Source organism: Grammomys surdaster, unplaced genomic scaffold (assembly GCF_004785775.1).
Source record: "Grammomys surdaster isolate TR1022 unplaced genomic scaffold, NIH_TR_1.0 126531, whole genome shotgun sequence".
Classification (NCBI taxonomy): domain Eukaryota; kingdom Metazoa; phylum Chordata; class Mammalia; order Rodentia; family Muridae; genus Grammomys; species Grammomys surdaster.
In genome coordinates, this window is record NW_021621323.1 from 4,346,355 (window position 1) to 4,370,221 (window position 23,867).

At 41.7% G+C, this 23,867-nt stretch overlaps 1 protein-coding gene across 1 annotated transcript; it reads right to left on the bottom strand.

The window, feature by feature from the left end:
• Window positions 1–433: 433 nt before the first annotated feature.
• On the bottom strand, window positions 434–22,943 carry Dnajb14 (DnaJ heat shock protein family (Hsp40) member B14). Its single transcript, XM_028760417.1, has 7 exons — window positions 22,778–22,943; window positions 16,690–16,835; window positions 7,894–8,079; window positions 6,218–6,312; window positions 5,414–5,523; window positions 4,180–4,352; window positions 434–1,829 (listed from the first exon to the last, which is right to left on the bottom strand). The coding sequence occupies exons 1-7, from the start codon at window positions 22,930–22,932 to the stop codon at window positions 1,705–1,707; spliced, it is 990 nt and encodes a 329-aa protein (XP_028616250.1). The 5' UTR covers window positions 22,933–22,943; the 3' UTR covers window positions 434–1,704.
• Between the last annotated feature and the right edge of the window lie 924 nt (window positions 22,944–23,867).

Consider the following 23,867-nt stretch of genomic DNA (forward strand, 5'->3'; position numbering starts at 1 on the left):
GAAGTTAGTCCTCTCAAGATTCTACCGTAGGGAGTAAGGAATATATGTAAATTGTGAGGGAAAGGTTTTTACTAAAGATGAGTAGCTATATAGCATTTTTAATAGTTTCGCATGATGTATTATATGAAAACTTAAAATGGACATTTACGTTTTTGTAGCACTCCTAGTTTTAACGGTCATGTCTAGAAGGGTGGTTGGCTTCTCCAGACTCTGAGGACGCTGTGTGTAATTCAACCTACTAATAATCAGGTATTTTTACTGAAGGACCTGAGGACAGAATACAAGAGACTGCTTGAGTTCAATGAATGACATAAATCAATAATATTTAGGGAGAAATCCTTACACAAAAGCACAAAGCCACTCTGCCTAACATTCTTGTTCTTGAGCGAGGGATTGGGGGCAGGATATATGACAAAAAAAACCACCAAAAACATGTTTGTAATCCTTTAACTGTATGAAGCAGAACCCTTAAGCCATTACTACCATTAAACATACAAGACCAGAAGTCACGCCAAACTCAATAAGCAGCAAAGCCTCAAGTCTCAGCTGTATTTCCCCACTTTACAGATTTTGTTACAAGGAACTTATTCTAAAGACCTGATGAGTGGCCTGGGTGGTGGAGTGCAGCATGCTCTGATGGCTTGCTGCCAATCACTGCTCTAGCTGCTTGCCATCAATCACTGCTCTATGCTTGCTGTCAATCACTGCACTAGGTACTGCTCTATCTCTGCATAGGGCTACTGTGACCCAACACACCATGCTGTCAAGTAAGCCAGCCGCAGTCGGAAAGGCACAAAGCTGGGTGTTAGTGGTCATTTTGTTATTACTTATTTGTAGAAGAATCCATTTGCTTTGGGGGTCTTGCTTCAGTTATCTCCATGAAACTGAATTTCCACAGGAACAAAGTTCATCTTTTGTTTCATAAGCTTCAGTAGCCTTGAAAGACAGATAAATGAACATTTGGGGCTAACTTTTAATTACTGGAATTGTGAATGGCATAACTGCAACTTACCATTGAAAACTCGCTCAGCGTAATATTTATCATCGTATTTTTGTTAAAATCTATCTTATAGCATTTCATTCCTACGTATGGCTTAGCAATTCATAAAACTAAAGAGCATACTGATAAGTCAACACCAGTTCACTTACGTCATTACGTATTCTGGAATATAAGAACAATATTAAAAATGTCAATTCCTTCTACACTCATATAAGATTGTACATAAAGTTTTTTTTTTTGAAAAATTTTCTCAGTTTAAACTGCACACACCCAAACACCTAATGGGAAATGTGACTGTGTTCATTCTGTCAGCCTGAAGGAAGTGTCTCATGGAGCTAAACACTAACATCATTTAAATAAAAGGCAAGCGCTCATATGTATACAAAAATCATCCTAAAAATATTTACATGGCAAAGGAATAATGGAGAATCACAAAACTGGCAATTGCTACAGGTGTGATAATCCTCTCCAGACTTCGTAAGGAATCATATAAGATTTTAAAGTTAAAGTAATTGCAGAAGCATACTAAAATACTTAGTTCTCAGTTCTTACTATTGAAATGAGCCAGTAGATCATTAACAGTCCGAGATGTCAGGAAGCAACTACTCAGCTTAGTCTTTAATCAAATCTTCTTCGGCTTCATGGCGACATGACATTTACAGAAAAGACAGAGTACACGAAAAGGAGCAGGCGGGACTCCCGGATTATCCCCCCTTGTAGAGACTGGTCAGCCGTTCCAGCTCTTTGCAGTTGTCCATGCTCAGGGCGTCTGCCTTCCTCCGCAGCCTTTCATCACGGTACACTTTTGCTGCATACTGCATATCTGTTTCTGTATGCCAAACGTTTGCTAGTTAATAATAATTTACATTGCTTTAGTTGCTTAAGTTTAAATAATGCTTTAGAGACGTTCATATGTATACACACACACACACACATACATAATTCTCTTAACTGACTTTGAAAAAAGAAAGAAAGGAAGAATCAAGTAAGATTCCTAAAAACTATTTCACTTGGACTTTTTCTTTTATTTAAAAGAATTTTTCTTTGGGACAGGGTTTCTACATAGTCCTGAAACTAAGTAGACCAGGCTGGCCTTGAACTCAAAGATCCTCCTGCCTTTTCCTCTGAGTGCTATGATTAAAGGTGTGCACTACCACACCCGTTGGGCTTTTTCTTTATATAACTTTACTTTGAACTTAGCACACAGAATCAACACAAAAAGTAAATAAGGCTACAGCCCTGCTACTTCCTCCCAGAGCCCTTCCCCTTCACCCCTGAGCCAAGTGGTTTAAGGGACTCCTCTGGAATCCCCTCTGGGGATTTTCTAAGCATGAGAATCACGGCTGCCAGAAACAGTGTTTGTGGTGTTTTTGTGATAATTCCAATAGTTAAGAACACAAATAAGCCGGGCGGTGGTGGCGCACACCTTTAATCCCAGCACTTGGGAGGCAGAGGCAGGCAGATTTCTGAGTTCGAGGCCAGCCTGGTCTACAGCGTGAGTTCCAGGACAGCCAGGGCTACACAGAGAAACCCTGTCTCGAAAAACCAAAAAAAAAGAAAAAAAAAAAAAAAGAACACAAATAAAAACATGTTCCTCCTCCCTCTCTTCCTCTACCTTGTTCTTCCTGAGAATGGACTTCATTAAATAGCCCAAGCTGGCCTCAAACTTATGGTCCTTCTGCATCAGCACCCCAAGTGCTAGGATTGGGTGTGCTTTTACACATGGCAAAAATTTGGGATATATGTGCATCCCCACAGAAAAGTGCAAATACCTCCACTCATACAACTGGTATAAATAACCGTAACTCTGCCTGATAGAACTGGATGACAAGACCTTCCGGCTAAACGTATTACATGCTTGGCCACAGAAAAATCAGACTAGAATTGAGCTAGAAGCCTGCTCTTCCCAGTTAGCTTCCATGGTGTCAAAAGGAGCTATTCAGGCTGACAAAGAATTACTATGAACGGTGTAATTCAGCTGTGGACGCTGGGGCCCAGTGTACTAATCTTTTAGATAGGATGTGTCCACCATACAATAAATGCTATAGCTGCTATGGGGGTAAATAACTACTTTCTGGGCAGAGTTGTGGTCCACTCGACAGGAAAGAATTCACATCTGGTACTGTAAACCTGGACAAAAACCTATGGCTAAAAGGTCACAGGCCTGATTAGATATGCTACTCTGATGTCCTGCTAAATGGACACAATGAAGTTATCTTTAAATGCTTGTTTACATCCCATAATTGACATGCCGTCATCTTTGAAAAGAGAGTTTCTCTTTGCAATGGGTGGCGATGACTAGAGACTAATAAATTGTCAGAATAACGAGCACAAATGACTGCAGAAGGTGTGGCCCTAAACGGGACATCGCTATCATCCCACCAAAGCTCAGGGAACCCGGACAGGAGGAAGAGCTGGATGGGCTGGAGGGTTGTGGGGTGATATCCACCAGGCAAGACGTCATTGCTGCTCTCATGAACCTACGGTAGCTGTGATCTGCAAGATCTGCACGGCACTGGGTCCATCAACACACTCGCATGTCCAAGCCACTATGTTAAATGCTTACTTAGCCTTACGCTGTGATGATAAGGTACCGAGTTTATAGAGAAGTAACGTGGACTTCTGGGTAGTGTGAGACTGGAGGTAGCATCATGTAAGGCAATCTACTCAACAAAGTGTTTATTAAACACTCTAAGACAAGAACCAGTTAGTAAATTCTTACACTGCCAATTACTATAGTTTGCCACATGTATAAAAATCATGACACTCAACCCTCAATAGACATGTTAGATTGCTTACACGATCTCCAGACACTAGGACAGAAGGATGTTTAAGTCTCTTACACAGACATCTGTGTTTGCATACAACCTATACCGGTGCATATTCCCTCCAGCTTACAAACATTGTCTAAGGTGGCGGTGTCATGCAGCCGGTTGTTATAGTGGAAGGATCAGAGAGCACACATTCGGAACAGATGCACAGTCTTTTTCTGCACAGTTTTGATTAACAGCTGACTGAAAACATGGATGAGAAAGGCCTCAGACTGTACTTAGTCATGTACTGAATCCCAATTATAAACCAAGTGATTTCAGAGCACTCCTTAGGTAAGGAAATCCACCTTGATAATTCCAAAGACTCTAAAGGTTTTCCAAGATAGCAAAAACACATGATGGACTTACTCTGCTGTCTTTCTTTCCAGCAGTTATTCCGAATGTTAGTCACGTAATCCTCTTCCACGCTCTTCTCTACCTTTTGTAATAGTGTTCCTTTATATTCGCTTTTAAAGTCCTTACTGACGTAATAAACAACACCCAAGTTTTCTGTCTGCATTTTAATAGTTTGTCCTGAGCCACTGCAAAAGAGATGGATGATTATTCTTTTTTAAATTAAGATTATATCCTACTATGCAAATCAAGGAGCAAAACTAAAAGTAATTTAAAGTTAATGTCAGTATTACCTAATGTCAGTATTAGTTAACATAAGTACTAGTTACATTCTCAGAAACCAAACAATTTTGTACAGAGTACGCAGATTTTTTTTAGTTAAGCTTCCTTTATCTCCTATTCACTTAAATCATTTCCCACTTAATGATGTTGTAGGAAGTATTTAAAATCGGCCACTTGTTAATCCGACTATCTAAGCTGCATCGGCTCTGCCTAGCCCAGCCGCCATGTTTCTCGGCCAGAGGCCACATGCATGCTGCAGCTAGAAATGGCCAACTAGAAACACCAGCCCTGCCACCCACGAGATGTCAGTGTGGGAGATGGCTCAATCTCCCACGCTGTCTCTGCAAGGCTGGACATTGCCCATCCCATCCCACCATCCATGTGAGCCCAGTAGAAAGATGAGACTCTAATGCTTAAAGATTAATCAAAGGCTTATATACTTGGTATTGATCAGTAACATGATACCCATACAATCAGAAGTGTAACCCAATACCCAACCTAGATATACCAACTACCTTTGACTGCTACAGACACGTGAACATCCACCTCCATCTCCTCTCTGTCTCTCGTTCTCCTCTCTTGTCTCCTAGCTCCTCCTCTTCCTTTTTCTCCTCTCCTTCTTACTCTACCTCTTCCTCTCCTAACTCCTCCCACCTTAGCTCCTCCTACATAATGACACCTGTATAAGACCGATTGTTTTTCCTCTCCCTTCTAGTCCTTCATGTCAGTGTTTCAACTTCTACATTAAATTCAAATCCAAACATGGTACTTCTGTCCCACTTACCCACAGTGGGACAGACGTGTACACCACCGAGAATGATAGAAATGTATCATTTATGTTAACTATTTTTTAAATTAGAGATTTTCTTGTAAAAGAGTAGGCACTTAAAAGCATCAAAGGACCCTTCAAGGGAAGGAAAAGAATCAGCAATAGTGAAATTCTGTAAAACTTTGCTTAGCTACTTACGATCTGGGGTATAAGGAATACGGAGGATTCGAGACCATCAGCTGGCTTAACAAGGACACAAGGATCAACACGATGATGGGCATGAGCTGAATGAACACAGAGAAGCCTCCCTGCCAAGAGACCAGAGAGCAGCAGACTGTGTCAGACCGTCAGACTGTCACAATCCACTGGTCACCACATACCCTGATAGTACCTGCTGGATAAACCCCACCTCCTGCTACTATCCCTAAAGTACAAACTCCTCGGGGCTTGAAAAGGTTGATACCATCTGACTCCATTTTAGAGATAAGGAAGCCCCCTCCTGTCACACACACAGAGATAACTGAGTGTGTGAGGGGACTGGACATGTGGCGGAGCTGGCCTCAGGCCTCTTCATGTCTAGTCTAGTGTCCTTTCCATCCAGCTTTCTACACAAAGAGCTTAATCAATACAAGCAATCAAGTATACCTGCCTTAGAACCAAGCAAAGGCAGACAGACTTCTAACTGAAGTTTTTCAGCATCGTGTCCAAATCTTTTAGGATCAATAAAAAGAAGTCACCTTCAGAACATGCAAAATATAGATTTACCTTTGTCCGAATTATGCAATACCAAACTGGAAGGAGACAACGCTGCCATCACCCGTAAGCTGACCTCCACTCCTGTGCCTACACTTCTCTCACAGGATTTCTGAGTCTCTTTTGAACACTTGCTAAGAGAAAAGTCATTATTTTCTAAAACAACCTGCCCTATTTTTAGTCAATTCTAATTGCTTTCCTGAACTGGAATTTGTCGTTTTGAGATTTATAATCACATTGCAAACATACATCTCCTCTTTCTTCTTCTCTTTCATGCCCACTGTGTCGGTGCTGATGTTGATGGCTGTACGCTGCCCGGCCATTTGAAAATGAATGTACGCTACCTAGGAAATCAAACACAGGGTGACGTTAGGAAGCAACCGTGAGTGGGAAAAATTGCTTTCACTGTTTATCTGCTCTCCTTGTTGTGATTCAAAGCACCCACCACTATGCCCACCCTTTATAGAAGTTACTAAAATGACAGATGTTTGTTTTCAACAATGAATGTTTACTGTGTGCTCTTCTTGCTTCCACCTTCCAAAGCAGACATAGGCTGCCAGACCCAGCTTTCTAAATTCTTTTGTGAAAATGTGGAAGAGAGTTCCTCAATAATGCTACATCCATCGAGGACCATCATTGTTGGTGATTGTTTCTACAAACTTTAGGTCTTTATTCTGAAAATTCTAATTACTGTACTTAAATGAATCAAACTCATCTAGAAATCCAAAGACAACATTACAATAAATGTTTTTAAAATGCTAATGTAAAATGATCAAAGTGGATCACAGGTGGACATTCAAGCTCTTTTCAAATGGGGTAAAAAAAACAGAAATGGCTATTACTGACAAAATATGTCATGTTATAACTAACTGAGAACTGATAATTATCTATTAAGAAGAAAATTATTGCGTGAAAGATTTCTGACTATTCCCAACATATTTTCAGTCAAAATTGCTAGTTTAGTAACTTTTCTTAGAGGCAATGTGTCTTAATTTGTTAAAACACAGGTTACAGTTTTGATCATTCATTTTTACAACTCAAGGATGCTTTGCAAAATGTCCTACCAATGACAATACTTTCTCAACGATGTTGAAAGCACCATCGGGTCAAATTCTCATTTTGAATGAGCACCGTAAGTCAATGCCATGAACATCTTAGAGCTTAAAGAAATCATTCTTAAATTCATTTCCATATAAGCAATACACAGTAAGTAAAAATAAGAGTTTATGCTACTTACGCTAACACTGTAAGATCTACTTATTTAGTGGAAAACTGCACTCCCTGAGAGCCTTGTTCAAGTGGTTATTCCTACTACAACACAATAAAAAAGATACCTAAAAGGTTTATGTGTCAATCAGACTGTCTACTATTTCAACGAAGATATGAATGAAGACCTTTACATACACTGGCATTAACAGTCTATAGTGTCGTTTGAGGCTCCAGAGAACTAATGTCAATCACCCTACCAGGTACCAGTTGCTTCCTCTAATTGTAACAATTATAATTCATTGCTTTGGGGTTTCCTGTCTATATTCCTTTTCTTCAGTTTTTAATAAAACAGGGTATCTGCACTCATTACCTCTTTTTTAATTAAAGTACTCTCTAGGAAAGAGGCAGGCTTAGTAACAGTGATAGCCCATAACCTTCTCCCTCCTTTGAGAGAAAGCCAGCCCTGTAGAAAATGCATGGAGAACCTCACGATCAAGCCTGTAACCCCAACACTTTAGAGACTGAGGCAGGAGAGTTGCTTAAGTTAGAGATTAGCCTGAGTTACATGTGAGTTCCACGTATCATGTGTTCCACATAGTGAGTTTCATGTTCAGAGTTCCATTTAGTGAAACTCTGTGTCAAAACAAAACAGCCCAGATGAGAACGTCGGAAATCTTTATGAAGTCAAGCTGAGGGAAAAAAGTTAACTCGAGTACCTGAAGGAAATCCGCCGCCAAAGAAGATATTGAACAGGTCTTCCGGAGTTATGTCAGCTTCACAGCCTCGGTGGAAATTGAACCTGCCGTTGTTCTGGGGATTACAAGCTTGCTCTTCGCTACCTGTGAGGTCATACTGTTTTCGTTTCTCTGGATTGCTTAAAACGGCGTAAGCATTTCCAATCTCTAAAGAAGCAACAAGTAACAGCATTGAAAGGCAAAGACTTTAGTCTACACAAAACTTCCCTGCATGCAGCAGTACCAACTCAAATATTGTTTTAAACCAATTGAAAAAATCATAAAACAGTAAAAAAAAAAGTAACGATTTCTTTTAAATATTATATGTACGTTTTGCAACATCACATGTTAGTGCTCAATATAGCTTTCTATACTAGCCAGCCAAATCTTCCCACCGCTTGGAAACAGAGGGATGTCTGTCCATCCTACTGCAATACTGCATCGTAGCCTCTAAAACCCCACTCACCACTCTGAGCTGCCGAATCGAGCCGTTCGTCAAGACTGTTCAACCTACATGCCATAAATAGGGGTTACATATCTATAATCCCAGCACTCTGGGAAACTGAGGCAGGAGGATTAAAAGTTCAAGGCCACCCTTACAAATAAAACTATTCAAAATGACCACAGGGGTCTCCACCATGTACTTCACTCGTTAATACTTTCAACTTGACAGTACGGATCCCAAGACTTACTTGCTAAGTAAGTTGTCTGAGGTCAAATACTCAGCGTAGTATTGATATGTACTGCTCCAAGACGTCTCCATTAAAATCTCCCCTCGTTGGGGCACACTACCTCCCATTTCATTTCTGAACAATGCATCCTCCTTAAGACAGAAACCCCCATGTGAGAGGAAGGACCGTCCATGGCTTCACTGCAGTGCTCAAGGGTCCAGCATCAAGTCTTATGTGTTGTGGCTGTTGTGTTTTGCTTTTGTAGTGGGGTCTCAGTACATAGCCCAGGCTGGCCTTTAACTATCAGCTCATTTTGTGCATGTGCACAATCAGGAATGATTACCACTCCTTGTAATCTAGAAAATTAATACAAATTTTATTTTGGTGTTCAAAATTTACAAAGCATATTTCTATCTCACTGTCATTTATTATACTTAAAAGACCTTTAAATTCATTTTTCTTTAATAGTTTACTTAGTGGTAATTATAGATTCATGTGCATTTTAAAATATAAATATCCTCTATACCTTTTATCTAATAGTAATAATATCTTATTCATTATAGCAAAAAATCATAAATGGAGAACTGACATTGACAACCAGTAGAGCATAGAACACTCTGTAGCCATCTTTTTAGTACTCCAACTCTTCACTTTCTGTGTGCATGATGTGTGTTGTGGGCACACAGCCCATGGCTACAACCTGGTAGACTTGGAAAGGTTACTTACTACCTTTCCGTGAGTTCTGGGAATGAACTCAGGTTACTGGGTTTGCACGGCAAGCACCTTTATACTAACTGAATCATTTCACTGGCCCTAAGGGGTCCTCTTTTACAACCGCATTCAATCCCTGCCCTGTCATACCTCTCTTCAGTCCCTGGCAACTACTGGGCTATTTGGCCACTTCTTCAATGTCACCATGTCTAGGATGCTGAAAGTTCGGAGTGGGGAAGGTGCATGTCTGTAGTCTCAGCACACAAGAAGCCGAGGCAGGGCCCTGAGTTCAAAGTCAGCCTGGGTTACAGTATTGAGACTCTGTTGCACAAAAATAAAAATCATAAAACGATATTGTATAAATAGCACAATATAAAAATAGGATTACTTCATATAAGAGAAACCCCTTGGAACCGGCTGCTTTCCTTGAGCACAGGTATCCAGACTGATCTGGCTAGTTACCTGTCAGGAGTGCGTTCATGTTTATCACTACGTAGTATCCCACGCATGGAGACAGCACTGCTGGTTTAACTGCTCATCCCCTGAATGACAGCTGGGCTCTTTCTAGTTTGGGGCTATCACAATAAAGCTACATGCCTTTACCCAGGTTTATGCATAAATGCAAATGTTCGTTTCTCTGGGATAAATGCCAGCAGTGTATTGCTCAATTGTATGGTAGCTCAGAATTACTTTTTTGATCAACTTCCAAAGCTCTTCTGCAAAATGATTCTCATTTTACTTCTCCTCAACAATACATGAATAATCTATTATCTGTGCCCAGAGCTACTTGAACGGGAGCCATTGCTGCTTTCTATGTTAGCCATTATGATAGGTGCACAGCACCCTGATATCTACATTTCTCTAATGGCTAATGAAGCTCAAATCCTTTCATGTACTTCTTTTTGTCATGTCATCTTCAATAAAAATGTCATTGTGTGTCTGTGTGTGTGTGTGTGTGTGTGTGTTTGGTGTTGTGTAGCACACACGTGCATGCTCATGTATGGATGTATGTGTGTGTGTGTGCATGTATCTGTGTTTGTATGTGTGTAACAGCCAGAGGATAACCTTGGCATTGTATCTTGTAACTATGGAATGTCACTACTAGAGTTTCTAGAGGTCCCTTGGGATGTTTTTTAGTTTGTTTGTTTGTTTGTTTGTTTTAACAGACAGCCATATCTGTTGCAATCCTGGCAGTCACTGACCATCCCTCTCTGCTCTGACACCTCCTCACCTTAACAGTGACTGGACCACGGAGCACTAAGCTGAGCATAAGGGACCTCCATCTGCTTTCTCTCCTTAAGATTTTCTTTTATGTTGTTAATTACTGTGTGTGTCTTTAATTTGCGGAAGGTTGACTGAGATGCCTCTCGTTATAGATTTCTTTTGGTTTAACTGCTTGGGGCTCATCCAATGCCTCACATCTAAAAGCTTGCTTGCCTATTTAGTTATTTAGTTATTTACTTATTTATCAAGTTTGAGACGTCTCCAAACTTTAATTATTCTAGCGATTTTCAGCTCTGTCTTCCTGCTCTCAGAGCGCAGCTGAGCTGTGTATCGGATCTTGCTGCTTCTGTTCTGTGTGACACTCTTGTTTGAATGGGAAGCACGGGGTTTCTAGATCCTCAGGTCCCTGTTCTTCCGTTCAGACATTAGCAGTTATTTCAGATCTTTCCCTCGGATGATGACTTTCTACTCTGCATTGTACACCTTTGTTCAGACTGTGTATTTCTTTGGTGATCTTATTTGCTTTTGGCACATAAGTGTTTGATCTTCAGGACAGCTGTATCATAGATATAGAAACATCTTTGCTATACAACTCTGGCTTTTCTGTCTTCTCCATGTGGGTGTCTAACAGATGAGTTTTACAATTCCGTGTGGGTCCTAGTTCTTGGAATGATAAGAGATTTTCAATTGCAACTTGTTTATTTTGTCTGTTTCAAGGCTCTGTCATCTTAAATGCTATGGTTTAATGTCTTTCTTTCCTACCACTCTAACACAGTAGGGGGATATTACCTCACCACTTCCTTGCAGAAACAGACATCCGGTTCCTTCCCCCTAAGACTTTGACACTACCAAGTGAGGTGGGAGTGGGGAGCGCCCCAGCAGTGCTGGGAAGAGATGGGGTCTCCAGACTCATGTTAGGACTACAGTTGTCTCCTGGCTAGAAGGGGCGCCTCATTGCTGCAGTCTACATGTTTTGTGACACCAGGAGGCTATAACCTCATTATTTTTGGATGGTGGTAAAGTGCTAAGGTCTCTTTGTCACCTTTCATTGCCTTGTGCTGCAAAATCTAAATTGCCAATGTGATTAAGTGAAGACTGTCTAGATGAGTGGTAAAACACCGCCAGTGTCTGTGATGGGTTTCCACAATTACAAGTGCTCTGACTGAATACATGATTACCTCTGATGGAATCGCGTGCGTGAAGACATTGTTGGTAGGTGCTGAAAGGTAGGAGGTGAGGTCTAGCCATCGGTAGTAGGCCATGTGAGCCATGCGCTTGGCGTTGTATCTTACCCTGGCTTCCTTCTGTATCTCTCTCCTGTACTTCCTATCTACCGTCATGTCCACAGCCTTGCCAAGGATGGCCTTTCCCTTCAGGATAGACTGACACTTATACTTCTTAAACCACACACCAAAACTAAACCTTGCGTCCCTGAAGTTATGTGTGCCAAGTATTTGGTCAGGCTGGAGTGAAGGTAACTAATAGGCCGCCCGAGTGGAGAAGAGAATGGCTGTTTATCTCCAGGTCAGCAGACCTCTGGATCCTCCTGTCTCTATCACCAAGGTGCTGATGTTATAGGTGTGGCCCACCATCCGTCTGTTCTCACAAGAATGTAAATAAACATTAAATAAAGAAAAAGAAAAAGAGATAGGAATGAAAAACTATAAAATCTTTGGCAGATATTAGGATTCACTGCGGGGTGAGTGTTTTGGGTGAAGTATGTCTCCCTTTTTTATGAGATACAAATTCTTTGAGGATGAGGGAATCTCAAATCCCCTCACTTAGGTAAGAAAAAGCCCAAAGGTAGAATTAACATCTTTGTTCTGAGAGACATGCCCCTGTGTCTACACTGTTAATATTAAACTACAAGCCTAGCCCAAGCCTTGGCACGTGGTCCACATTATTTACGAAACACACAGCTATCCCGAGCCCTCTTCTGTGATGTCTGTGTGTATGCTGAAAATGAACAGTGTACTAAAATCATCTCCGACCTGCCGCTCGCTGTCTTTGAAGATAATATGTCCTAGTTTGGTAGCTTGCTTTTGTTTTGTTGCTTGTTTGATGGCGATGGTGGATAATGAACTAAAGGCCTTGTGAATGAGAGGCAAGGACCACTGAGCTACACCCAACACCAAGGTAATGGTGTTTATGTCAGAGGCAAGAGATGAATCCATGTCACCAGAAGGATGTGCAAAACAGGTTTAGGTATATTGTAAAAATCACTCTGCATAATAAATATTTCCTTGCTTTGGTAAACTTAACAAGTTTTGTGGGAAAGACAAACCAGCCAGGTTTGGCTTACTGTCCTAGGACGACTTGTTCCCCTTATAAAACCAGGAACGGAGCATTTAACTTAAGTCCTTAGTCTCATTATGGTTATTTCTCTATTCTTGAAGAAAATAAAATAGAATAGAAAAATAACCTGCAAATGATTCCACTTTCTATAAAATAACGTTTCAGTGTGATCAAACTCTTATCTTAGTTTCCATATAAAAGACCAAAGTGGGGCCCAGTGAAATGGCTCAGCAGCTAAAGGCACAAGCTGACGACCTCAGTTCAGTCCCCAGGACATGCATGGTAGAAGGAGACAATCTGCTGCACACTGTCCTCTGATCTCCACAAATCTGTGTACACACATGTAAGCACATGTGCAGGCGTGTACTTACAAAGATACACATATAAATAAATAAATAAATAAATAAATAAATAAATAATTTAAAAAAAAAAAGGAAAAAACACCAATACATTGTCTCCAATTAGGAAGAAACAGCTGGGCTCTCCAAGCAGATGACTGGCTAAGAATACATCAAATATTCAGGAAGCATACGACAAATGAAGCCTGCCTATTTGTGTGACCATACTGGCTACAAGATGACTAACTACGTTTGCTCACTGAGAATCTGTGGGTTACAGGCTGGGGTTTCTGTCCAGTTTCTAGTGGGTGAAAACTGGCTCCTGAAGCAACTCCCAATTCTGATCCCCTTTGGGACTAATTAAATTGGTATTCTGACCTATAGATAACCACCTGCATACTGTGTGAGCCTCTCCCCTAGAGATAACCATCTCCTGGCATACTGATTACTAAGTATTATATCTCCCTTACAAAGCAGAACATTAAACCGTAATTATGACACCCAGCCTTCACAGCCATCATTGGGAGATCCCACTGAGTGTCTGGCTGGCTTAGTAGGGGACATCCGTGTTGTTTGCTGCTTCAAAAGAGCAACAGCACTGCTGGGTGTAGACGCCTATATTCTTAGTGTTTTCATAAGAGCAACAATGATCATGTGACCTTGATGCATAATGGGAGAAACTAGTTTAACATTCTTTGAGGGCTTTGGATTTTTTGTTTTATGGCACTAGAGACCTTGTACACACTAAGCAAACATTCTACCACCCAGCTACAGCACCACAGGAACAACTAGCCTAGCATTCTTTTTGGTTTTTTTTTTTAAGTTACTCTTAGTGTATGTGTATAAGTATTTTGTCTGCACGTATCTGTGTACCTTAAGCATGGCTGGTGCCCCCAGTAGTCAGAAGAGGGCATCAGATACCATAGGACTGATGTTACAGCCTCTTAGAAGCCATCATGTGGGTTCTGGGACTTGAACCTGGCTCTTCTGGAAGCACAGCTAGTGCTCTTCACTGCTAAGCCATTTCTCCAGGCCCTGTGTGTTTATTAATTTTGAGGCAGAGTCTCATATAACTCTGACTAGCCTTGAACTTACTGTGTAGCCAAGGAAACTTAGAACTCGTGATTTCCTGCTTCACCTCCCAAGTGCTGGAATTACAGGTGTGCAGAAGCACGCCTGGTGCTGAGTCTAACATTGTTAACATTAGGAAGAATTACTACTATGTACCTTCTGTTTTGTTTTGTTTTTCAAGGGTTTTTCTGTGTAGCCCTGGCTGTCCTGGAATGTCTCAAACTCAGAGAGCTGCCTGCCTCTGCTTCCTGAGTGCTAGGATGACAGGTGTATACCACCACAGCCTGGCTTATTACTATTTACTTTTATGTATATGAAGAGTTTGCCTGGATGGTTGTAGCACATGGGTGCAGTGCCTGTGGAGGCCATAAGGGGGTGTTTGGTCCCCTAGGGCTGGAGTTAAAGTAATCCAACCTGGGTCCTCTGGAAGAGCATTGTGTGCTCTTACCACAGTGCCATCCCTCCAGTCCAGGAAGAATTACTATTACCAACGTTACTTGGGTCACTCACTGCCAAGATCTGTTATCATTTTATTAAATCTGTCCTTTTCATTTTATACACACATGTATAGTTCATTCTGAGTGCTTACACTCTCCAGCCTCCCTTATGCCCTCCTGTAGCAAGCCTATGCTGTGTTTTTCTTGTATGGGACAGACTGAGTTTAACCAGGGCCACCTATGTGATCATGGGGTAGGAGCCAGCCATCAGAGTCTGCAGGCTCATGAGACAATGGGAAAAGGTTTAAGTTAAATTCATGTTGAACTGTTAAAACACTGTTTCCTGTAATTTCTTTTTTTTTTAACTTTTCATTTCATTTATTTAGTGTGTGTGTGTGTGTGCATGTGCGCTCGTGTGCAACCTGTAGGAATCAGCTGTCTCCTTCCACCATACGACATGAGCCCCAAGCCTCACACTCAGGTTGCCAGGCTTGGTGGCAAGTACCTTTACCTGCTGAACCACCTGCTCACCCCAGGTTCCCTACTCTTTCCATGTGCCACTGTTAACTTAAGGAAACGAAGTTATCTTTTTCCATAAGAACAACTTTGGCAGTGCTTTCATTGGAATATGTTATTAATCCCCAAATGTATTTTCCTTGGCAACTTCCTTCAACAAATAAAGTTGTTCTGTAAACAATATCTTCCCTCCCCTCCCCACCTCTCCTGCTAGCTGTGATGGGAAAACAAAAAAGAATTTTATAGTACATAGCTCTGCTCGCCTAGTACTTGCTATGTAGACCAGGCTAGCCTCAAACTTGTGGCCTCCTGGCTCTGCCTCTTGAAAGCTGGGATTACAGGCATGCTCCTCAATGGCTAGATTATTAACAATTTTAACGGTATTTTTATGAAAAACTAATCGAGTCTTCTTTTTTGAAACACTTTAACATAATACCTCCTTTGTTCTATTCTTAGTCCCCAGCACGTTACAGAAAACACCAAACACTGGCTCTATGAATATCAAATTCACAAGAATCAACAATCACTAAGTTAAATGTCTCACTATGGATAACGCATTAATTGTTACAGTGAAACTGTAACAAAACATGAAATTATTGCTATTGCTATCTGCCGAAGAGAAGCCACAGAGTGCTTCCCTGGAAAGGTGGAGCTAAAGGAAGCCTCTGCAAATCTGGAAGGGAGGGAAGACAGTTGTGCAGCTTTCATTACAACACACAAAATAGGAAATTATCAAATTGCTTACCTAATTTTTCCTCCTATTTTATATAATATTTACTAAATTCACCAAAACTTTAAAGAAGATTAGGAAGTAAAATAGAAAACACAGACAACAGGTAAGAAATCAAACTTGAAGAAGCAAAGGAAATCACATTACTAACCATGGGTATAAAGAATGCAGAACTGTGCCGTGCCTGGCTGTGCATATTCGGGATCTCAGTGCTCAGAGGCAGGAACACTGTCAAGTTCAAGGCCAGCCTGAGTTACACAGCAAGACCCGAGCTCATCAATTCAAGGACTAGAGACGCAGCTCAGTGCCAGAAGCTTGCCTAACATGTTCATGGCCCTGGGTTTGAGCTCTGGAGTCATGAAACCTAACTAGATGTCATAGAAATCTAAGACCACCACCAACATCCCTAGAATAGCCTATCTAGAAAATCTCCATTCTAGGCTATCTCCAGAAAAAAACTCAGTAAAACTTTAGTTGACTTGGGCCATATGTCATATGCTGGAAGGTGATGTAAACAATCAACCTACCTCCCCAAACCAAAGTAGAAGGCACACATGGTACCGAGATGTTACTTAGGATTGGGAATACCACCTTGCCGACTTTTGCAGCTATATTGCGTCTGCTCGGCTGGGTAACGGAAGCTAGACCTAGAGATTCAAAGGATTTTTACACTGTTCTGAAGCTGCTTTCTAAATGCACCCCAAGAAAAGCAGAATTTCATATTCTGAAACACTGTAAAGGGCATTCTAGAAAAGACTGTAGTGACGCTTCATAAGTTACTTTACTTTTGAAAGCATCCGTGGCTCCAGGGGCGTGGTTTTTGTCTGGATGAAACTTCAAAGCAAGCTTTCTATAAGCTTTTTTCAAATCTTCATCACCAGCATCTTTTGTGACTCCAAGGACTTCATAGTAATTCTTACATTTGTTTATGCTGTGAACAAAAATGATAGGATATAAACTTTAAGCAGGAGCATGACGTCACTCTGTTAGAATGGTATAAGGCACATGACATCACCCTGTCAGAATGGCATAAGGAGCATGACGTCACTCTGTTAGAATGGTATAAGGAATACCTGTAGGTGTGATGCAAGTGTCCATTCTCACTTTGGTAGACAGACTGTTCCCCCACCCGTGAGAATGTCCATCCCATAGTGTATCATAGCCACAGAGAGGGAAACCCATGATGGATACAGATGAAGGGCAGTGCACTCACTGCAACTGAGGTGGAAGAAAGGCCTGAAAAGTGTGTCACCACTGAGGAGTAAACACTGTGAGAACTTGTTAGTGTACAGTGCATATGGAGCGAGCATGAGAGCAGGGCCAGACGCGGCACAGGGGGCCACACAGGGGCCACACAGGGGGCCGCACAGGGGCTGCACAGGGGCCGCACAGGGGGCCGCACAGGGGCTGCACAGGGGGCCACACAGGGGCTGCACAGGGGGCTGCAAAGGGACCGCACAGGGGGCCACATAGGAACAGAGCTCTTCCTGTCTCTGCCTCCAGAATGCTGGAATTAAAGGCATTCACCACTATGCCTGACTAACTTTGGATATTTTAAAGAGACTGATTTTTTAAAAATTATTTATTTATGTCTATAAATTATTTATTTATGTATATAATAATTATGTATATAATTATTATTTATGTATATAAGTACACTGTTGCTACCTTCAGACACACCAGAAGAGGGCATCAGAACCCATTACAGATGGTTGGGAGCCACCATGTGGTTGCTGGGAATTGAACCCAGGACCTCTGGAAGAGCAGTCAGTGTTCCTAACTGCTGAGCCATCTCTCCAGCTTGAGACTTAATTTTTTTTAAAGATTGTGAGACTTTTAAAGTTTGGAATATATTTTATATTGTGATATTGATATTAATAACATCTTGAGGACAATAAGAAAAGCTATGATCTAACAGTGATTATGTGTACATTTAGTTGACAAAGGGTCAATTGTGTTGTCTAGTTTTATGTCAACTTGACACAAGCTATAGTCATTTTAAAAGAGGGAACCTCAAGTGAGAAAATGTTCTCACCAGATTGGCCAGTGGGCAAGCCTGGGGTACATTTTCTTGATGGAGAGGACTAAGCTCACTGGGCATGGTGCAGCCCTTGGGCTGGTGGTCCTGGGTGCTATAAGAAAGCAGACTAAGCAAGCCACGAGGAGCAAGCCAGTAAGAAGCATTCCTCCGTGGCCTCTGCTTCAGCTCCTGCCTCCGGATTCCTGTCCTGACTTCCCTGGATGATGATAAACTACAAACTGTAAAGTGAAATAGACCTTCTCCTCCCTGAGCTGCTTTTTTTGTCATGGTCTTTATCACAGAAACAGAAACACTAACTGAGCCAACAGTCTGAATGAAAGTCCTAATCTCTAGAGACTCTTTATCCCAGATATGTTAGAAACCGTGCCGGGGCAAGGTGTGGTGGTGGGAGGCGGCGCTGCAGAGCATCTATCTATGTGCCAAGGGTGGTCCAGGAGCCTCTGGTAGGATAAAGCTTAGGTGTGTTGTCACTGTAGTTTGCTTTCTGCTACTGGGGAGGAAACAGTTTATCTCATCTTGCTCGTAAATCTGTTACTGAGGAAAACGGGACAGGTACTCAAAGGAGGAATTGAAGCACGCGTACACACACACACACACACACACACACACACACACACCACGGAGGAACACTGCTTACCCGCTCATTCATTCTGGCTCATTCTTGATCAGCAAAGCTTTCTAATACAACCTAACAGCGCCTGCCCAGGGGTGGCACCACCTCCTAAGGGCTGGTATGTTCGCTACGGTTACTACTGGTGTGAAGAAACACCATAACCAAAAGCAAGCTGGGGAGGGAAGGGTTTATTTCACTCATAGTTCCCTATAACAGCTGATCATCATCAAACGCAGTAAAGGCAGAAATCTGAACAGGGCCGGAACCCGAAGGCAGGAGCTAATGCAGAGGCTGCGGAGGGGGACTGCTTCCTGGCTTGCCCACCATGGCTTGCTTCCTATGGCTTGCTCAACCTGCTTTCTTAGAAAACCCAGGACACCAGCTCATGGATGGCTCCATCCACAATGAGCTCGGTGGGCCCTCCCTGACCCTTCCCCAGGGATCACTAATTAAAAAAAAAAAATGTAAATGCCCTACAGCTAGATTTTATGAAGGCATTTTCTCAATTGAGATTCTCTCCTTTTAGATAACTGTAGCTTGTGTCAAGATGGCATGAAACTAGCCATCTCCCATATCAATGAACTCTCAAACTGGGCTCTCCCATACCAATGAACAAGGAAGACAATTCCCCACAGATATGACCACAGGCCAGTCCTATCTGGGCAAACCCTCCATTGAGATTGCCTCTTTCTTCATGGTTGTGTCAAGCTGGCTATACAAACTAGCCAGGACAATTATCCACCTCCAGTTCTGTTCCACATATACTCCTAACGCTATGTGGTGGTTTGGATAGGAATAGCCCCAGTCTCATCTATTGAAATGCTTAGTCATTAGGGAATAATGATCTTGATAGAGATTAGGAGGTGTGGCCTTGTTAGAGTAGGTGTGGCCTTGCTGGTGTGGGTGGGGCCTTGTTGAAGGAAGTGTGTCACTGGGTAGGTGGGCTTTGGGTTTTCAAATGCTCAGGTCAGACCCATGTTTTGTTCTTGATGCCTGCATAGCTGAATGTAGAACTCTCGGGTACCTCTGCAGCACCATGTCTGACACATGCCGCCATAGTTGCCTCCGTGAAGGCTAACCCTCTACAACTGCAAGCAAGCCCCAATTAAATGTTTTCTTTTATAAGAACTGCAGTGGTCATGTACCTCTTCACTGAAATTTATCTTCCTTGAATTTAAAGGACTGAAATTTAACACGTTCAGGCCCTATAGCCCCGTACTGTAATCCCAGCACTCAGAGAGAGGCTAGAACAGGAGAATGAGTTTGGGATTAGTCTTGGTTCCGAGGCAGGACCTAGTCTAAAAAAAACAAACCAAACCAAAAACCAACAACAACAAAGAACAAAAGGACAGAGGAAGAGAGGAGAGACAGAAGCTTCTCTGACACTCCAGTCTTGGTAATTCAAATGAGAAAGAGTTGCACAAGAGCAATGCTGGATGCAACTATAATTGCCTGCTAGAGTCCACGATGATCTTTTATGTTTAAATACAAGATGATCCTTTCACAATGATGCATTAAAAACTTCCAATAAAGTTTGTTTTCCTCAATTTTTAAAATGTTTTTCAACTCAATGACACGGAGCTCAGTGGCTCTGCCGCCTGTTCGCGCTCGTTACACAAGTTTTCTTCAGTCTTACTGTGCGTTTGCACTTACGCAACTGGTGCAGGATCATTGCGTGGCTTCTCCCCACTGAGCCAAACTGTTACTGAGCAACTTGTTTGCATAATCACCTTCTGTATCAAGACAGAGTACTTTCCTGAGGAAAATCCCTTGTGTATAAATAAAACAAAACACAAAACGACAAGATGCAGGTTCTGGCCTCTCATCTGCTGTCTCACTGGGGCCACATTTAAGACGTCCACTATGAATATGTACACACTATGCAACTAGGCAACGAACATACAGCAGACTGACTGAAATATTTCAAATAACTTAGGGATTTGCTTAAAAGAATGTTTCACAATTATATAAAACATCCCACAAGGGGATTTTATATATTCAATTTACATTATTTATAGTCAGAGAGATATAATTTATATTATGTGGAATTTAAGATATAGTAGAGATACTGGTTTAGAGAATCAATCTGTAATACAGGAAATGCTTCTAAATTAGTTCGTCTATCAGGAATTGTGATCTTAAGCGCGGCTCGACCCTCAATCTGCACTCATTCCATTCCATCTGCAAAGACTCTTCCTCCTCGCCTCAGCTTTCAACTTCATCCACAACGTCACCTCCAACCTCAGAGACAGACAGAAGCTTGCTCAGGGCTCCGCCTGGCCAACTCTAAAGACACAGCTGCTCCTGCTATGTGCCATCCCCATTTCCCACCTACTAGAGGCAAGTCCCCTGGCCTGGAGAAAACCAAAAGCAAGTACACACACACAGGGGCATGTACACATGCATACGCAGGCCAGTGCTGAAACAAATATATCGCTTTTACTTATGTAAGTTCCTCTCCTGTGTGTGTGCTCACACATGTATTCTCCCCCCCCTCTACACACACATAGAGGTCAGGAAATACAGATTTAAAAAATAACAGCAAGTCTAGAATATTATCATTGTCCAAAATTTACAACTATAGTTTTGTTATTTGGTGATACTTCCAAGCGAATAGGTATTTCTATTCTGCAAGGCGAGAGGAGTAGTCACAAAAATCACATACAATTAAGTTTGTTATCAAAAAATCCAGGGGGTGGAGGCAGCTGCAGTGATGTCTCAGTGGTTGAGTACTTGCTGCTCCTGCAGAGGACCCAGGTTCGGTTCCAAGTACCCACAACCTTCTGTGACTCCAGATCCTGGGGATCAGACATTGTTTTCTGGTCTCCACAGGCACCAGGCATGCATATAGTATAAACATATGTACATGCATACTTTACATGTATGAATGTTTTACTGTAAAAAAAAAAATCCAACAAGAAAGAAGGGGGATCCACGGAGAGTGTTCTCCTAATATAATGTAATGCCTACAGGAAAATACAACTTGGTTTATGGCTGAGTTTCCAGCATTCTGTTTCCCTATCGCTTCTCCCAAAGTCAGACTCGGCCCAGTGTGGCACTATGGAAATGGTCAGCGACTTCACTTAAGGCCTCTGAAGTCCTTGCTACCATCCCAGCAGTCAAAGGGCCTCCTCCACAGCTTTACCCTGAGTGGGAATCTGTTTCCCTCACTGTGAATTCAGACACAATGATACAACCAAGCTTCAACATTCACATACAGAGGAAAGAAAGAAGATACAAACATCGATATTGGATTCAAGACAGGGTGACAGGTCGTTCTCCTTACTAGATAGACTCTGAGTCTCAAACTATATGTCACATAAAACATGTTGGAGAAGACAAAGGGAAAAGATAGAAAAGGAAGAGACATAGGACAAGGGACAAAGGCCACCTCTGCTGCATCACAGCTCTTCTTCCCTTGGGTTAGTTGAATCCACTCTCCCTGAGAACTCTTGATTAGTCATTTCCAGAATCCATTACCTGCAAACTTCGATTGCCCAGAAGAGCAAGCTTCCCTTAACTTCCAACAGGAAACAAAACAATCTACTTGGAGGCATTTCGTACCTAAGAGTTTAGCCTTTTTTCTTTTAAGAAAACTCATTCTTATTTTTAAAATAAAAAGTTAGTAAAGCCGTATTTCTAAAACCAAGCTCCTCCCTGCTTGGCTCCGCTGACTGTGACTCATGCAGGCGTGTATGGAGAGGCGTGTATGCAGAGGGAGGCTCCTACAACGGAGCGAATCGCTGCGGGAGTCCGCAAAGGGGCACTGCGGTGTCTGTAAACAAGGGTTCCTTACCGAAAAGGAAAAGGAAAAGGAAAAAGGCGTGTTTAGTCAGGAAATTGAAAACATTGCTACCCTAACTCTCAGCCTTCTTCAAATGAATTCTCCTATTTTCAACTACATATTACAACAAAGCAACTCATTCTTTCCATACTACAGTCCAAACGGTGCATAGAGTCCAAGCTGAAATCATTATTTCAGAGCAATTATTTCAAAAACTCATTGTGACTTATAGCTAATTTAAATGAGTGTGAGCTTCCAGGAAGTTAACTTCTTCCAGGCTGATTTCACAATATGAAGCACAGGACACCCAGGTAACTCCTTCATTTCCCTTCTATTAAACTGTGCTTTAAATACCGTTTTTAGGCATTATAAGGTCGATTGGGTCCGATCACAATCAATGATCATGGAGCGGCAAACTCGCGCATTCACACCTACCTGAGTACGCCCTCTACTTGGTCTTTCGTGTAGACTTTCCCGCCTTCACCAGCACCAGAAGTGCCCTCCTTCCCGCAGCTGGGCTTGCTCTGGTCGCTGCTCCCTGGAGGTTTTCGGCAATGTGTGCTATTTCCAGCGGTGCTTCCGTTTTTCATAATGATTTCCAATAACGCTGTGTAAAGACAGATAAAGGATACTGAACCTACTCACATCAGGACACAGACACAAGGGCTCCGGGAAAAAAAGACAAAGCAGACAAAATGAGGTCTTCTAAAAAAAAAAAAAGTGAACATGACTTCCCCTCCTTTCTATTTTTTTTTATTGGGGAGGAGAGATTGCTGCTTTATTTTATACAAAATAAAGATATTTTTAAAAGGCTGAGGAGAGAGCATAGCAGTTAAGAGTGAGTACTGCTCTTGCAGGGAACCCACGTCCAGCTCCCAGCACCCACACCAGGTGGCTGACAGTCAGTCACTTACACCCGAGTTCCAGAGAATCCAGCACCTTCTTCAGGCCTTTGGTGGCACCAGCACACATGTATACACATAAACACAAATGTACTTAGAAATAAATATTTTTTAATTTAAACAAAAAAATATACACCACTTAAAGGCATGCACTAAAAGAAAGAATACTATAATGTTTATAGTTCAGAAAGAATGAAATCATGTTCATATGTGCAGAGGCACAGACATGAATAGCAATCCACCGCTGGATGAATAAATATAAACACCAAATGAACAAAACAATAATCATATCTAAGGTTTACTTTAAAATAATTTGGGAAGCAGAGGCTTAACACTAGGCATAGAAGAACAATGAGGTAAGGCTGGACCACACATTCCCAGTTGTTAACGATACATGGTGCAATATGATTAATCATACTGTTTTCTTTTATGTGTGTATGTAGAAGGTATGCCATTTTCAGTAAAAACTAAAACTAAACTATAAATAGTTAAGCTTAACAAAAGGGCAAAAGATAACAGAAAATTCACCATGATGGTAGTTTTAACACATTTCAATAACTGACAGAAATTAAGGATAGAATAATATAAACTTCAAATTTATACAGGTTGCACTAATTAGTGTT